The 17,376-nt window shown below is 60.5% G+C and overlaps 1 protein-coding gene across 6 annotated transcripts in view; it reads right to left on the bottom strand.

Moving 5' to 3' along the window:
* Positions 1–17,367, bottom strand: part of LOC122389305 (serine/threonine-protein kinase tricornered-like) — a 70,601-nt gene extending 53,234 nt beyond the window's left edge. The window contains exons 1-2 of one of the 6 annotated variants that reach the window (XM_043381215.1): positions 17,204–17,367; positions 15,575–15,682 (exon numbers count right to left, since the gene is read on the bottom strand). Coding sequence is in view for 2 of the 6 variants with exons in the window: in XM_043381190.1 (XP_043237125.1) it covers positions 14,274–14,391 (118 nt within the window). In the remaining 4 variants the exon portion in view is untranslated. Of the gene's footprint in view, positions 1–7,059; positions 7,794–14,273; positions 14,423–15,574; positions 15,683–16,911; positions 17,148–17,172 lie in introns of those variants that run through there. The other 5 variants (XM_043381223.1, XM_043381206.1, XM_043381231.1 and 2 more) reach the window with 5 other exon arrangements.
* Positions 17,368–17,376: the final 9 nt, after the last annotated feature.

Genomic DNA, 17,376 nt, shown 5'->3' with positions numbered 1-17,376 from the left:
GATGGTGGGCCGGCAGGCGAGGCTGGCCGAACACCGGCGCTCGACACGACACGGGGTTTAGTGGTGGAAACAGGACGACGGGGGCTCACAGCAGCGCTCGGGATAGTCGGACGCGCGCACGCCACGGCTGACATGTCACAGCCCTGACGCACGGCAGAGCTGGCAGCTGCATTGTCCGGCACAGGGATTGACTCAAAGTAGTCACGCTTGTCGATGATTGACGTGCAATTTATGCAGTAAGAATATCATGAGGCATTTGAAAGGTCACGAGGGTCAAGCGATCATACGTTGCAGTTGCCCAACATACCCTCACGCCATGCCAGCGCTCCGGCGGGGTCTTGCCACACCCGTGTCCCGAGCAAACAGAAGGCTCCAGAACAGGTTGTTTGGTGTCAGGTGGCTGAGAGGGATCAGCCAGTCTCCAAAGATCAGCAGACATGTAATCAAATGTCAATGGAATGTCTCACTGACCCGTGCCTGCAAAATAAACCGCCGGTTCTGGGACTGGCCAGGTCGCAGGGAGACCATTCACTGATATGGTTCAGACTGCAGCAGACGCCACTGGAATCTGGTAGCGTTCCTCAGCTGATAGTGGTCCTGAGACCATCTGATCGTGGTCTTCGCACCATCTAATCATGGTCCTCAGATCAACGACCGGACGGTGGGCGGTGAGCTTCCTCAGCTGCCAGTGGGCGGTGAGGTCCTCCCAGCTGAGGTGTCCTGCTGAGGTCGGTCGGTGGGCGGTGACCCCGCCCGACTCCTCCCCGCGCGGACGCCACCCGCCGCGGGTATCCACAACAAACCCGGCGGTCCCGGCGGGGTGGACCGCCCGTCGGCAGCGCCGGGGAGCCGCCCCAGCCGCCGTCGATCGCTCACCGTCCGCCCAGCCCAGCCCGTCCGCCCGCCGCGGAAGTGCGGGTTATCCCGCGACGGACGGCTCCACACGCGTGACGACAGACTCTGAGAAACGTCCTCTATGGAATCTCTTCACAATAGCGGTGTCGCGATGTGCAGATTTGTTCTCTCACGCGCTGACTAATGCAGACTGCAGTTACAGCAGAGTGAACACTCATCCAACTGGCACAAACCCGTGTATTTATGATTTATTTAGATCGTCCTGTATGTAAGTGTGGGAACCGGATCTTCTTTTTCTCATGGGAAGCCGGCGCGGTCATGAGCTGACAAAAACGTGCACGAGCCTGGAGCCGATTCCTCCCAGCAGGGAGCCGGGCGCGGCGGGCTGCGCGCCGCTCTGACCTCGACGAGCAGCTGACACGGTCGGATGACGGATGGACGGGAAAGCCTTGCGTAACGCTCATTGTTGGTCGGCGCGCCATGAAACCAGCGGGAGGCCTGCGTTTGCATAACCAGCTGGGAGAAATGCAGTCGTGAATGGCCATAGCTGGTCTGAATGGGAGCGCAATCTGAGCTCACATAGCTGGGCTGGTCCGGCGTTTGTTCGACATTCCCGGGAGCTGTTCGGGCCCGGCTCACAGACCTCCGGCGGAATGGGGCAGGTGTGGGGCAGCCACACAGAATCGTCATCCCGAGTGCGCTCGATCAGACCACTCGACTGCCCGGCGTCTGACGGCTGAGGCCCGAGCTCATGAGGAGCTCAGCCAGTCTAGCCGTGCCGACCAGCTCATGACCCAACGATCGACGGGTCACGGCCGGAGGGCGGAGCAGGGGCACACCAGGGGGCGGGGGGGGGGCTGATCAGGTGCGTCGGCCGTCATTGGCGTCAGTCGATCAGCGTCAGCGAACGTCGGCCGCAGCTGTGCCGCCAGTTGAACAAACGGCACACGTCGGGCGGCAGCGTGCCCCAGCGGCCTGTCCCACCCCCCGCCCACCGCAGCACAGGTGTCACGGGCGCCACAAACCGACGGCCGATCCACCAGAGCGGCGAAACGTGCAATACCGGCTGCCCAGTTACAAGCACCAAGGGAACTACACATGACTCAAACAATGACGCATTGTGTATCGGCGTTGCGAGGGCAATTCGTAGTCGGCGGTTGACAGCGTAGTCGGAAACTGGAAGTGAATTGAAATCCCAGTCCAAATGTGGACATATTTTTACATCAAACCAGTTCCATTCCAGTCAGACTGGCCCGAATTTCCTCGTTGGCTTTGATTTTGGCACTACTCGTCCCGGCGGTATGCAAATTTCACCTTCAATCGAATACCACCGGGAAGGCTTCCAGGAACGGTGGCCCGCGCCAGCCAGGCTGGTCTCTCCGAAACACTGTGTCCCAGTGGGGGAGATACCGGCGGCACGAGCGACCCGCTAATCAACGGTCCACCGGCGGGCAATTACCAATTATCGACATAGCCGCCCCCGCCGCCGCCCGGTCGGTTGGTTGGTCAGTCGGCCGGGGGTGGAGGGGGCAGGGGGCGACGGTGGATTATCCGGCTCCGACCGCCTCTGTCCAGCCGCCGCCACCGTCGGAGGAGGAGGGCCGTCCCCGTCAGTGAGAGTGAGCGTCTCCGCCGGCTGACAGGGTGGCAGCGCGGCGGCAGGACGGTGGTGATGACGCGGGTCCGTCCTCCCGGCGGACCACCCACGTCTCCTCCACCGCGCTACGCAGCCACACCACGCACACCTCCGACGCAATTGTTACAATGTATCTCTGCTCCGTAGAAGCAGCGCGGCAGCGGCGGCGGCGGTGACAGCGGGGCAAAACGGCCTCGGCCGGCGGCGATGACAAATAGACGCAGCTGTTGGCCGCCGCGACAGGCCTCAGGTCGGCGGGCGGCGGCCGAGACGGCAGTGATATGGCACGGAGACCGGCGCAGTTTCCCCGGCCGGCCGCCGGCGGGACAGCTGCTGCAGCCGGCGGAACAGCTGCTGCAGCTGGACGGCAGCTTCAGATGGGTGTCTCGGGTGTCCATGATCGCTGCCGTGTCGGCAACTACGCGTCGGGATGCAATGCGCAGTGCCGTTGCGGAATCAACCAGGCTGCATCTGCGTTGCATGGACAAATCTGCGCAAGCCTGACCGCTACTGAGCGGGTTTACCAAATAAATATGCTAGGAACCTGTCATGGACTTACAGGACGGTATTCATCCAGTTCACCGCAAACTAATGGGCAACATGTCTATATACGAGGGAGAGCCGAATACGGCACGGGTCGGGTCGGGCCCCAGAGCCTTCAAAGGTATGATCGGGTGAGGTTCGGCCGGGTCAGGTCAATCAGACACTCCCATCACACCTCACCGCCAAACCGCTACCACCCACCAGAGCCCATCTTCTCCTCCGCCGTCCGACAGTCGGCGGCGGCGGTACCGCTACACCGGGCGGCGCGGCGGCGGCGCGGGTCAGCGCGGCGGGTCAGTCCGGTCACCGTCTGCCGGTCGGACGTGTACCGCTACTCGCCACTAACGAGCCGCGCGGCGCGACCCAGCGACACGCCGGCCGGCCGGAAACCATACGGACCACACGCAGTCGCACGGGCGCGCCCACCGACACTCATCAGACAGGTGACACTTGACCGAGAAATGGTATGCGCGAACCACTCGGAGCAGCGGTAACGGTTCTGTGGGAGAGGCGCGGCCCGGCGGCAGTCACAGGCCGGCTCCGTGACCCCGCGACCGACGAACAAACCGAGCCCACCGCCGGCGCCCGACGCACCTGTCCTGTCGGCCGGTGTCGTGACGACGTCCGTCAGGACAGACTACCCGGCCCTAACCCGTCATCAGGGCTGTCATCAGCGCCGGTGGCTGACGTCATCCAGTCGCTAACGACGCGTCGATGGTCCGCCATCGAGTGGTGTTGGGTCGTCGGGACTGCGCGCTGTCTGACGCCCGCTGCAGCGTCTGTCCTTCAGCAGAGCAGCGACCAGGCCAGTCGGTCAGTGGCCATCGTCGGCCGTATCGATTGCAGACAGCTGGCTCCGATACATACATAAACACATTGAGCGTCCAGTGTGCCATTCCGTTGACACAGGCGGCTGGGGGCGAGTGCCAGGCTCGGCCGGCCGGTGTCAGCTGATTGATTGGCGCCCGCCCCGCGCGGCGCCCCTGGCGAAGGTCGGTCAGCGCCCGAGGGCACGCCGTCAGAAGGTGGGCACATCGCCAGTCCCCTCAACCCCACCAAAACGGGGCTCATCCGGGGACCATTTCAGGGAGCGGCCGTGCCGCAACTGCCCGCGTTTCGGCCGTGTTTGTGTTCGGCGCTAGTAACGGTGTCTGGGGCTGCCATCCGGCCACCAGAGCCGGCCGTCACGGCCGTTGGAGCCGCCGGCTGCCGCTCCAAACCAAACTGCGGCATATGGTCCCAGGCGGCGGAGGCCACGGGAGGCTCTGGCCGGCCCGGCGGAGGTGTTCTTTGGTGGCCCAGAGGCAAACATGGGGCTGTGGGGCCACCATGCGCGGCAGGGCGCCGGGAGGTGTTACGTAACGGCAGAGCACAGCGCGGCACGGGGTGGGGAGACGGGTCGGCGCCGCGCCCGGTCTGCCAGACGCAGCGGCGGCGGAGCACATTCACCGGGCCGGGCCGAGCCGCCATCTGGAGCGGCAGCCAGCCGGCGGCAGAGGCGGCGGCGGTCGCTGCGGCGGCCCAGAATCACACCGCCGGAGCTGCGGGCGCTGTTCGACCTCGGCCGGCCGCGGCGCGTTCCCAGTGAGCTGCCTCAATGTCACTCCGTGCAGTGCCGCGCCCACCGCCGCCGGAGCCGCGGGCCGCCCGTTGGTGGCGTGTTGTGGAGCGGCGGTGCGGGTCACAGCCGAGCGGGGACAAAGGCAGGACATAGCCCGGCCCCCGCCGGTGTCGACGGTTGGATACACGACTGTCCACTCGTCACGCACGCAAGGCAGCAGAGTGGTGGTTCTGGCAGTGTCGCCAGCACAGAGCAGTCCGGCACGCCACTCCAATTACTCGCCGTGTATCACGGCCGGGACAGTCGCAGGGGTAGGCGCCAGCCACTCGGGATGCAAGGCGTGCGCCCGGCGTCACAGCTGACGGGCTACACGGAGTACACGGCAGAGTACACGGCGGCGATACACCGCGCTGCGTCTTCTCGGCGAACGGCCGCCGAACGACGAGCATCGGACCCTGCAGCGCGGTGACAGCCTCTTTGATAAACGGGCCGGACAGGGCAAAAACAGCGGTCAGCCGGCGCCGTGAGCGGCGGGAGGCGCACTGATTGCCGGCCGATACGACAAAAACAAACAGGTCGGCCCGTCGACCGGCCGACGCACCGGCCGAGTCGGCTGGAACCGGAGGTGGCGACGGCTCCGATACGGTGTCTCGATAAACAGCGGCTCACCGGCTCCGGCGCGGCGTACGCCGGCGGCCGGGCGGCGAGCCGCCGACGGACTCTGTAACAACAAACAGCGCTGCCGCCGAGAGCCGGCCGGGTGCCGACGGCCCGACACGGCGCTCGGACGGGACGGTAGGCCTGGGAGGGGACGGCCGCGCACATCGGACAGTGCTGCCTCCCTGGCAGCAGGGGAGGGACGACAATGCAGCCACCACCGGGCACAAAAAGTGTGGCGGCGTGGCCGGCCGGTCGAGCCAGGCCTCCGGGTGGCGGCGGAGCTGGCAGGGTGCCGCCCGTCCGTCGCCGGCCGCGGGGGAGGCGCATCAGCTGACCGGCCGGGAATGCGCCGCAGACGGCTGCCAGCGTTGTCACGGGGTCTCAGAGATGTGCCGACGTAGCCGGGTACCGCCGCCAGAGACCGGAGGGACCCCGCGCAGCCCCGTGACACACGACAGACGGATGGGCGGACGTACGGACAGCGGTCAGCGGTCAGCGACAGCGGCGGCGGTGGCGCGTCACGACCACCGGTAAAAACGGACAGCGGCCACGTCCCAGCTGACCTGTCTATTCCTGGCCGGGAACAGTGACAAGAACCATCCTGGCCGACTCCTCCCCAGCCCGCAGCCACCCAGCTGACCACCTAAGACGTCCGGCTGATGTCACCAACAAAGCGGTGCTACCTAGCTACAACCTGCTGAACAGGTGACCAGCGGTTCACAGACGAACTGGACACCAGTTAGACCTGTCGACAGAGTGACAACAAACGGCACACGTGTCAGCCGACACTATCGAGATGCTGAAACTACCGACTCAGCACCCACGCGCCGGCTCAGACTGCTGAGTTGATGCACACGCGTGGTCCGTTCTGCTGAGTCGGTGAATCTCGGCAGCTCGGCCACCCACGCTGCCTGCGACGCTGGCCCCGGCGCCGCCCGGGGCCGCTCTCGCCGGCCGGCCAGGGTCGCTGTGCCGCGGCCGGTGTGTCGGCGGCGATGGACCACGGTCCGGTCTGTCCGGTCTGGCGCCGGCAGGCAGTGGTGACCCACTCCGAGCCGTCTCCGCCGACCGATCAGCTGATCCCGGCACAGACACTGCCGCCTACGGCCGAGCGCCACGTGCCGAGGTCCGCTCACGGACCACCAGACAAGGCAGGGCTGCATGCCGGCCGGCCGCAGAGGCTCTCCGAGTACCGGGAGCAGCGCCGATCGCCGCCGAGTGGCCAGCAGTGGGCAGCCCAACAAAGGGCGTTCCTCGAACAGAGCTGCAGCCCCGCCGCTGCTCGTTCGATAATAGCCGGCCGGCTGGGAGCGCTCCAACTGAGAGAGGTCCGCCCGGCCGGCCAGCTGGGCGGGAGGGGAGGGAGGACTGTGACAGCTGAGCGGGCGGACCATCGTACTGCCACCGACAGGGGATAGCTACCGGCCGGGCAGGGGCCAACGAGAGCAGGACAATGGCCACCTTACAGTGGGACAGGGGCCACCTCAGCTCTGGTCGGGGTTAGCGACCTCAGCTCCCGGCCTCAGCACACAGCTGACCGGTAGCCAGCGGCAGCTCGGACAGCTCAGCCGTAAAGAATTAGATCGGTTTATATCGCGCTGTAAAATAAAGCGGGTTACTCCGTCTCGACTACTGCCGGTCCCGTGCGGCCAGTGAAGGTCATCGTACTACGTTCGAGAGCAGACGAGTCGAGTTCAGTCGAGCGGGCCCCAGGGGAGTAGAAGCCCGTTTCTCTCCCGTTCCCCCTGCAGTGTCCGGGTGACTGTCCCTGAGGGACGGCCGCGCTCGGCAGCCTCTCGCTCACCTGTGCTGACCGGCGGCGGCGACGCCGACGGGTGGCCGAAGATGCCGAAGATGTTCTCCATGAACCGCATGGGGTCGTGTCGGGTCATCCAGCCGGTGTGGCAGCCGAACGACGGCGCGATGCCCCTAATGAGTCGCCGGCGGCGGCCTGTGGTCGGCGTGCCCTGCTGCGGCGCCGCGCCGGCCGAGCCAGCGCGCACCGACCCCGTTCTGTCGCCCGGCGGCCCGCGCACCGGGCCCGACGTGGCAGAGTCCTCTGACGCGGCCACGTATCACCGTCGGCGCCGACAGTCCACTGAGCAGCGCGCCGGCCGTCCGGGATCCACTGATAGCCACTGCGCACCTCAGCGCGCCGACGGCCTGTCGACAACTGGCAGCCGGCGCCGAGCGGCGAGCGGCCGGCGGCCCCGCGTGACGTCACCGGTGGAGCGGCGTGACGTCACGGCCCGGGTCGCCGCCGGCCTTGGCTGGTCGACGTGCGCCGTGCTCAGCTGCAGGCGTGCTCGGTGGCAGGGCAGGTACGGCCGGCGCTGCACGGCCGCCGCTCAGCCACCTCAGTGGCCGCAGAGAGCGGAAGTCGGCAGGCATCAACAGCAGCGTCATGCGCCGGACGCGAAATCCCGCCCGGACCGTGTAGCGGTACCACGGACGCCGCTGTTCGCCGTTGTTCGCGAACGGTGCACCGCAGCACGGAACCAGCGCGGGTGATGCGTGAGGCCCGGCGGCCGGCCGGCGGCGCTGCGCACCGCCTTCCGATGACGCCATGGAGTGCTCGTTCCCAACGCTTCATGACTGATGCAAGCGACGCCGTGTGTTGCAGAACGTGCGGCAGGGCTGGCAGGGCTGGCACGCTGCCGACACCGGCGTCGCCAGTCAGGTGTTCGCCGGCTATATTTGGGAGAGCGGCCGTGAGCCGGCCTTACCAGGAAAGCGGGAGTCTCCCCGGCAGATACGGTGGTGAATCGGCCGCGACCAAAAGTAATTAACTGATCAGCTCCATGACAACTGAACAGTGTAAAAACGCCGCAAGATTTCCCTCTTTGCAAAAAGAGAAATACAATTTACATCGATAAGCGCATAGTTTCACGTAAATCTCTCATTCTCATTCACCACGAGCGATCAATGGCAGTTGTGTCTGGTCAGTCGCGAGCTGACCAGCACTGTCTGCTGTGGCGCAGAGCACCGGAGATGACCTCAGCTGTGGCAGGAGACTGCTGTCTACCACCCGGGTCAGGTCAGGTCAGATCTGAGAGGGTGCTCATGCTCAATGCTCAGCACTGCCTGCCTCACAGAGAGCACAGATGACCTCAGCTGTGGCAGGAGACTGCTGTCTAACGCCTGGGTCAGGTCAGGTCAGGCCAGGTCAGAGACGCGGCTCGTGCGTTCGACGTTCGATATCTGCCACGGTCAGTGATGCAACCCGACCTTGGATGGCAGTCGACGCCCGAACCGACCCGACACACCACCGACCGGCCCACACGCCCGCTCCTGACCATGGAATTGGCGGTGGGCGACACGCCCGGCCGTGTGGCGACACAGTCTCCTTTCAGCTCTTTGTTACCAATTGTGATTGGACACAATGGCCGCCACACGCAGAGCAGAGTGCCGCTCGCACCACGCTGCACGCGCATATCCTGGTTCGTCGCGCAGCTCGTGGACGAAGAGAAAGTGTCACGTTTGACACGATCGCCGTGCTGGGACACAACGAAACAGTCTATTGAACCTTCACACTGTGGGATGAATCATTGGCAGATACGGATATTGCCGTCGGCGGGAATCCCCTGATAGTAAAGTGGGACGTGATTCGTGTTTATCTCCTAAAAACCTACCTATCAAGCAAGCACTCCAGAGGTAATGCTAAGAGTAAGCCTCTGACGAACAAAGACTTGGTAATGTGGCGTGTTCGTGGGTTGTGAGGTGTCGCTAGTAAACCATATCTGAGCTGGTATTTGGTCGAAACTGAAAAGCAAACTAACAGAAGGGGTTATCAGGCACAGGACGCTGGCATATCACGACAGTTTCGGCTAAGCCGAAGTAATATTGCAAGGTCAACATTTAGACATTGGCGGCGAAAACGTAACATCGGATTACATGAAAATGGCGCTCTTATGACCTGGCTATTAGAATGTCAAACGGAGCCCCTCAGTACACAGCAATCTTGTAAGGTCAACACAGGCAGTATCGCAGATAAAGGGAACATGGCCGATGGGATGGTGTCGGAATGCTCGTGTCAAGTGGCAAGCGACGAGCACTGCTGTAGTTTGAAAGAGATCGAAGTGCTTATAGAACAGTGACAGATTTCAGGGAGATGAAAAGCAGTTGTGAAAGAGTTTAAAAAAAAAAAACGCTCAGACTCTGCCGTGAATCCGTCGACATAACCCGCGCAAACGTTCATCCACTTCCGCGTTGGTCCCTCGCTCCTGCTTCGCTCGCTGACCAAGCCCCGTACCCACATGCATAGTCAGTTTGTTACGGCTCTTACCGCTCGGTTCGGTCCACCGGCCGGCCGCCGCTGAGTTCTGACCTCGCTCGGACCGATCACCGCTGGGACGGTGACCCGGTTCGTGACCGGCCGTCGGCAGCGTACCACCAGTCCAGAGGTCAGGTCAGGTCAGCGGCGTCCCACTGCGGGCCGGACCGGGCGGCACGCGCACTCGGCCGACAATGGCCGGGACTGCGGGCCGTGGGAACGGGCCGGCCGCCGCTCCCACACCGCCGACCGCCGACACACACCGGCCCGAGGAATGGGACCGCGCTGCGGGGAATGCTGCAGCGCCGCGGGCACGGCTGGCGACACGGCGCCCCGGGCATCCGGCAAGACTGGACAGCACAAAGAAAATGACACTGCCCGTACCGACAGGCACGGCGAGGGAGCACGCTGAGCACACACATACGCCAAATTACAACACCGGTGCCGTCAGGGCACTGCACCGCAAGACAGATCGCGATGGAACAGACCGGAACAGGAAATAAAACAGAGCAGCGCTCCCAAATTACCGGTCCGGGCTCCGCCTTCGTCCGCCACAAAAGTGAGGCCAATCCAAATCCTTCCACCTCGACGCCGTGTAATAATGTCCAGTCATAATCCGAACAGAGCTCGCGGCGGCGGTGTCCGCCGTACCGCGCCCTCCAGCTCGGCACGAACGACCGGCCCGGGGAACTGGCGGACTTCCTGCCGCGCTCGCCGTGAGCTCGTGAGCCGGCCGTCGGTGAGTCAGCCTCTGAGCTGCACCTCAGCGCGGTGACCGGTCGGGGCTGAGCGCCGCCGCCCGTTTGCGCTCCATGTTTGCACGTCTGTCAGCCGCGGTTATCGAGGCGGGCCGGGCGGGACGTGAGGGGAGTGGAGCATCACAGGAGAGCGGTGAGTCATGGCCGCCTCCGGATCTCCAGAAAGGTCACCAGTCGTCAGGGACGGGCCAGGGTCAGAGCGGAGCGCCGGGCGGCCCAGCCCGCGGGACGGGCGGCGCTGTGCCGAACAGATACCGCCGTAAGCTGGGCTGAGCTGCGGCTGATCTGAGACGAGCTCGGTATGAGCGGGTACGAGCGGACCCAACGACGGAGACGGCACCTCCTGACCCGCTGTAGGCGGCCGAAACTATCTGACCTCCCCTTGCCACAGACCTTTCCCCAGCTCTCTGAACTGATGCTGACCGACCAGTGACCATTTCCCTGCAGCTCTGCTCTTTGTCTTGGTGCTGGCTGACCTTCCTCTGTGAATCAGTACCGCATGAGCTTCCCAAATCAAAGACCCATCGTCAAATCGAATGCCCCTCATCTACCAGTGTCCATGTGCCCCTGGCCATCCCAACAGCCACTCCGCCCACTCCTCTGCCTAATCAGTCGGTGAGACGGAGCTCCGCTTCCGGATACAGCTCCGGTTTTGGCTCCAGCTCCGGCTCAAAATCAAACTCCGGCTTCAGCCCCGACTCTGACCCCGCCTCCAGCCGCTGACTGAAACAGAGGCCGACGCCGCGGCGCCGAGCTGCAACTGAGCGGTCGCGGCGCGGAGCTGACCCGGCCCTACTGCAGAGGCACGGCCTGCCCGCTGCAATTAGCCCACAAAGCGCTGCAGCGTACACACACACCCGAGCCGGCCGTGAGTCACAGAGGCCGACCACACGGCCGCCGGCCGCCATTGATGCCTTAGCCGGCGTCCATTGTGCGACAATAGACGGTCTGTCACTCAGGTGTAACTGCATACAGTGGCTCTGACATCAGGGCGTGTAGTACAATACGGCGCCAGTACATGTTGTGCAAGCCGGCAACGGGAGCTGTCCCACCGGGCACAGCTCGGATTGGGCGAAAACAGCGGGTCAGGTTCAGACTGGTGTTTTGGCCGGATTTACCTGAGCCGGCGGCCGGGTCAGGATCGGTGTAAGGCATATACGATATGGAATTGCATATATACTATACCGGCATAAGGCTCAGGCCGTATGCATCATGTGAATCACGCGATCATGTGCGAGAACTGTGGAGTAATCAGGTGCGGTACCGCCACCCTATCCCAGCGTACGCAGAACAAAAAAAAAAAAAAATACCAGGTGTCCTCACTCCCATCGGGGACTCCCCATCGACCCATCCCGAGACCTGCTAATCTCTGCCCTTTCGTTTTAGTGAAAATATCGGGGCACAGGGGAAGTACCAGTAATTATTCTCGCACTGACGTCCTCTCGCCTCCATCACGGCAGGAGGACATGTCAACAAGTCGAGAGAACCTTCAGTCCACACTCGTCCGCCACTCCCAGAGGCCGCCGCTCAGCCTGAGGACTTCAACAACAGGCGAGCGCCTGGCCCGCTTCGTTTCGTTTACAGAACAAATAGTTCCCCGCTCTCGGGTGAAATCAAACATATCCATAGCAAGTCACGGCCTCTCGCTGAGGTGATATCGTGCTACTTCGGACTTCCCGGCCAGGATGGCGTTCCGCGACACCTCTTCAAGGTTCCGCGACATCCCCCGGCGTGACATCACCCTCCAATGATCATCGTCTAACGCTTCTCTACTATCAATCATCGCTGGTTTTCTACCGAACAACGGTACCTTGACCTGTCAGGTCCTGAATTTTTAACGCCGACTTCCAGCGATGAATTTCAGTCGCCTTCTGGGCCCTGTTTTCTGGGTCGCGCTGACAGAACGGTTCATTTTGCCGCCGTACAGTCGCTTATACGATGCCTTCACCGCACAATTGATGATGATTGGGGCTTAGTTTGGATGCGCCGGTTTAGGACCTTGTGAGCCAGTCCCGCCCCGTCCTTGCCTGTAGCCTCCCAGATAATGGCAAAGCAGGATTAGCTGATTAGCACCAAATGCTGTCCCGGGCGCAAACACCACATACAGTTAGGATTCCGCACCGTCCGAACGCTCCACCAACTGAGTTAATATTCATAACCCGGCGCAGAGGCGACGGCTGCTCTCCGAGAGGGGATATGTACCGTCCGCCACTCCAGTCTGGACGGTCACCGTGACAGATGAACGGTGCCACAATTCCTCTCCGGTATGACGGGCCAGAAAGGCGTCACGGAATGTATGTCACGGATCTCCGCTTCCTGAAACGTGACGCAACGCGCCGATGTCCGCGGCAGCAGCGATACGGCAACACCAGGAAGGCACGGGCTCGACCAGCTTCGGCGAAAATATGCTCTCATCGTGTCGATCAACGGCTTACAAATCCATGTCGTGGCGATATGGTAAGACGTAAGTACGACGCATCACACACATTAATACTGCTTTGTGAAGGGCGAGTTCTTTTCACATTCCGATAATCGATGTACTTTGTCTCATCAACTACTCAATGCTTCACATAAGCAGATACAATATCACCCAGATTGAGGTAACTGATCGGTGTTTCTCAGGGCGCTCGTGGCGATTATCGCGGCGTTAGCGCCGGTGTCCCTGATATCGCCTCAGTCAGCCCGCCTATCAGTCATGTTCAAACGATCGCAGGGCTGGCGGCCAACCGGCCAGCCACTCGGTACCGGGAACGGGTCGGTTTCAAACGCGAGGCAGCTCCACTGTAAACAGAGCCGACCCGACCGGGGCGGCGTGGTACCCGGTCCACTCAGCGGCCAGCCGTCAGCGATCAGCGATCAACGATCAGCGATCAGCGGTCAACGATCAGCGGTCAGCGATCAGCGCCTGGGTATAGTGAGCCTGCCTGGGAGCTATCCATGATCACTGGACCAGCTACCGCTACCTTCCCATCTTCCATCCGCCACTAGCTAGTGTAGCAGAGAAGCTGACAGTCAGGAGGACACGACGCTGCCCCAGCCATAGCGCCACGCTACGCTACTGCCAACACAGCCTGAGCCGGGAGCTTTGTGAACACTATCGGCGCGGCTTGAGGCGACAAACGACCAAGGCTCGCCGGGCCGATAGCGCGGGCGACGGTCACAAGAAATGGCACCTGAGCTGTGTACCGAGGCTTGGCGCGTACAAAGGCATACAAACGCTGCGTGCCACAGAGGAGATCAAAACCACACATCTCCAGATAATATGTCACCACTAACCGCCACATCAACGTTTATCAATACGGCAGGACTGGTAAATTTCAGATTCTGTACTGATTCTCAGTACACTGATAGCCGTATGGGCTGGAATATAATCATAAAGCTGTTATCCTCAGCTCCAGTCCTCATTCAGTGACGGGAACGGGTGGCACGCGAGGTTCCCCACAAGTAGGCCATTCGACGAGCGACCTCGCCAGTCACGCCGCTCGGACCATACACGGATATATACACACACGCAGTGCTGCCTGGCAACAGCGAGCCCCTGCGGCGGCGGCGGCGGCGGCGGTCCAGACCCGGTGGCGCCCTCTCCGAGCCTCTCCGGGTCATGGACAGCCGTCCAGCGCCGCCTGGTGGAACAGCCGCGGGCCCCGGCTGCCGGCAGGGGTCGACAGAAGCGAGCCTCTGCTGCGCCGGCGGGGGGTCGAACCCCAGCTGCAGGACCCGACAAACACAGCACAGAAGCCGGTCAGAGGCGGACGACCAGACACGCCACTCAAGCAGCCCGAGGCGGACAGAAATAGACGAACCGACACAAAGGACTGGACGCAGACGACCCCGCTCAGCCTCCGCTGTCAGCACGGACACCCCACCAGCAGCGGGCCGACCCGGCACCAATCCCTGCCGACAGAACACCCCGGACGACCCACCCAGCAGCGGAGCGGCAGCAGCGTCCGCGGCACAGCGCAGGCCGCGCACGAGGCGCGCGCCTACCTTCCTCCAGCTGGTCGGCGTCGAGCGGCTCCCGTGTGAAGAACGTGCTGCACGAGCGCCACCAGGAGGGCGACTCGGGCAGGCGGCGCCGGCGGCGCAGCGAGCCGAGCAGCTCCATGGCGCGGCGCGGGGCGCGGCCGGCCGGCCACTGGCGGCGCCCCGCCCCGGCCGCGCGGCCCGCCCGCCTGATACCGGCAATCTGCCGCCGATACCGGCCGGCCGGCGATAGCGTCCACCGCCTCCGGACGGCAGTCGCATTCCCTCGGCGGCCCACCTGGACGGAGCACCGCCCGCTGCTACCGCTGCCGGCGGCCTGGCCAGGTGTGCCCGGTCGGGTCAGACGACGACGGCCACCGGGTCACCACAGGTGACACCGCCGAAACTGGTGCGGACAGGATGGCAGCCGCCAGCCTGCTGCCACGGAACTGGGCTAAAACACCAGGGCCGAGTCAGTGAGAAAACATCACACATAGTAGTTCCATGTAGGTAGCTGATGGCATATTTTGAGCCCTCGATCAAAGCAATTGATATGGATAATATATCTGCTGGTTGTCCGCACGTTACTAGGGACTCCTCTCCCCCCCCCCCCCCCCCTTACCATCCCCTTCGACCAAGCGAGCGGCCGGCCGTCCTCGTAACTCGATCCAAATGTGCCAGTCATATCGATCGAGTCGGCAAGTGTCCCCCAACGACGGGCCGACAGGCTGGCCTCGCCGGGCCCAATGGACCACGTCTTATTCGATAAGCCAAATTCGCTCACGGCACGTACTGCCGCGAATAATTCGCTTCCGCGAACGTCGGGGCGTGAGCCGGCCGCATGACACACAACGGTACCGTTGCCATGCAACCGGCGCGTTCGTGCTTTCCTGCCGCTGGGGAGAGGAAACTTTTACCGCGGGTGGCGGCCGCGTCCCGGCCTTGGGAGCGTCTTATCCCGCATCCAGACAGGCGCGAGCCGCCGCGGCTGGCTGTGGCAGGGCCCAGGGTGGCCACTGGCCACATTCGGGGCACCCAGCGCGATCGGGGAGCGTCAGCTGCTAAATTGAACAATCAAAAACTCTCTTATTAAAATACGACGCGAATGGTGAATAAATGTTACACGATTTCCATCGACAGTGCTATGCGGCCGATTGATGGCAAAATGTGCTTAACCTAAGGGGTGAAAACCATTACAGTCATAACTGACGAATGAAGTGCCTTATCACTTATCGGTGTAAGGCATTGAACAAGCAACAGCCACTACCTACTTCCAAAGGTTGAAAGGGCATGGTAAAGGGTGCAAAGTTTGACATATGACTTACCTAGGCCGGGAAGCTCGTCCTGGCTGGTTGTGGGATTCAGTTTGGCCCCTTCTGGAGTAGCAGGGCTACCACAATAAAGAGTGGTTCACCACCAGGCAGGGGTGCTATCTGTAAACAGACGCACAGGCATGTTCAAATGATATTATCTCAGGAGCATGTGCTTCTTAGTGTGCCTTCTTCAAAAATAAATACCAATTACCACACCACATGGGTTGACCCACTATGCTGTATGAGTCCATAAATAACAGGTTTAATAAGACTAATTATATCTACACTAGGCACATATTAGCAGAAAAAGATACAGATATTATGGAAATAGCATAGGAGGGCGGCATGGAGCACATAGGTACCAACTATGCAAGCAAGCCAATAATATCTTTGGTTAAGTTCATATGAAGTACCTACCCACTACAATATAACGTACAAAAGCCAGAGTAAGAATAAAGTTAATGTGTACTATTATCTTGTACTGTCAACACAAAGCACTGGATGATGAAAAGCAACTCACTGAAAGACACACACTAAAAGTAGCATCACTCAGCAGTCAGCACAGCCAGTTGCTTATTGATTTAATTGCTCATTTAGAGAGCATATGAGCATTCTAAGAAGAGGTGAGGACACAAAAAGCTAATAAGGCAATGTTTAGTTGACATGCCAACCATGATTGATCTGAGGCATTAAAAGGAAACATATTCATTGGCTATTAAATTCACTGGTCATTGGTTCAATGGTCACCAGACCAGCAATCCTTCAGAAAGCTGGTAATATGGACCATGTATGCTTGCAAAGATACAGGATCACAACAAATGCAACTGCAATGTTATCTGTTTAATAAGTACAGAGATATCAACTTGGCCATCAGTGCCAATGGCCATATGCAGCAAAGCCTACAAGCTACAACATATTGATACAGGATGCAAGATGTCAGTAAGATTTTCTGTTATGGCCCACAAAAGAGTCCTAGATCTGGATCATGGGTCTGGTTATGTCCTTTCAGGAAAAAAACAACATAAAAATTCCAATTGTTATAAATTACGAACATAGCACAAGAATAAGATTAGCAATTTTCACGGCACTTATGAAAATATCACACTTCTTATTTGAAAGGTTTGAAATCACAATTAATGTTTGATCTGAATGTGATGTTGCTCTGTAATTTTGATCTCTCCTAGCACAGGAAAACTACTTTAACTTAGTAATTTCTATGGCAGTGGAAGTCCACTAAACTGGGCATGCCCAAAATCTCCCAATTACACGATGGCTTAGCTTTGGAGCCGCAACAAAGGATAGAGGTCAAGGTCACTGTTAGGGTGTTGGAAGAGTTAAATTTGCTGCACCTGGGCGCCTCCAGTTCGGCACAATCTTCCACCCATTCCTGAAATTGAGTCATAATCAAACTGAAATGAGAAAATAGCATGCAGACTTGTCACCACATCACAGCCCACAAGCTGTTCATTCATTTAGGTACTTTTACCTTGCCTAGACACAAAATAGATTGATACCCAGTCTGAAGTAAAATGACTAAGCCTGGGTTTCCCATTGGAGGATCAGATGCTCTGCCATCCACAATGACAATCCACACTGACACATCAACGTACCTAGCTGTTAAAAAAAAACAAGGAAACTCACATCAAAAATAAAATGTCCAAATCTGCGGGATCACTATTTTATTGTGAAAATCACTCAATATCTGTCATTTACCAAGGCAACGGCCGCTCGGGTCAATCTCAGGTCAACTGCGGTCAACAAAGGTTCCGCATTCCAATGGCTATTTGCTATTTGCATTGCGAAACGAATATACA

The sequence above is a fragment of the Amphibalanus amphitrite genome, unplaced genomic scaffold (genome assembly GCF_019059575.1).
Source record: "Amphibalanus amphitrite isolate SeventyFive unplaced genomic scaffold, NRLGWU_Aamphi_draft 000019F_arrow, whole genome shotgun sequence".
NCBI lineage: Eukaryota > Metazoa > Arthropoda > Thecostraca > Balanomorpha > Balanidae > Amphibalanus > Amphibalanus amphitrite.
The sequence above is the reverse complement of the archived record's forward strand: the minus strand, read 5'-3'. Positions and strand labels throughout refer to the sequence as shown.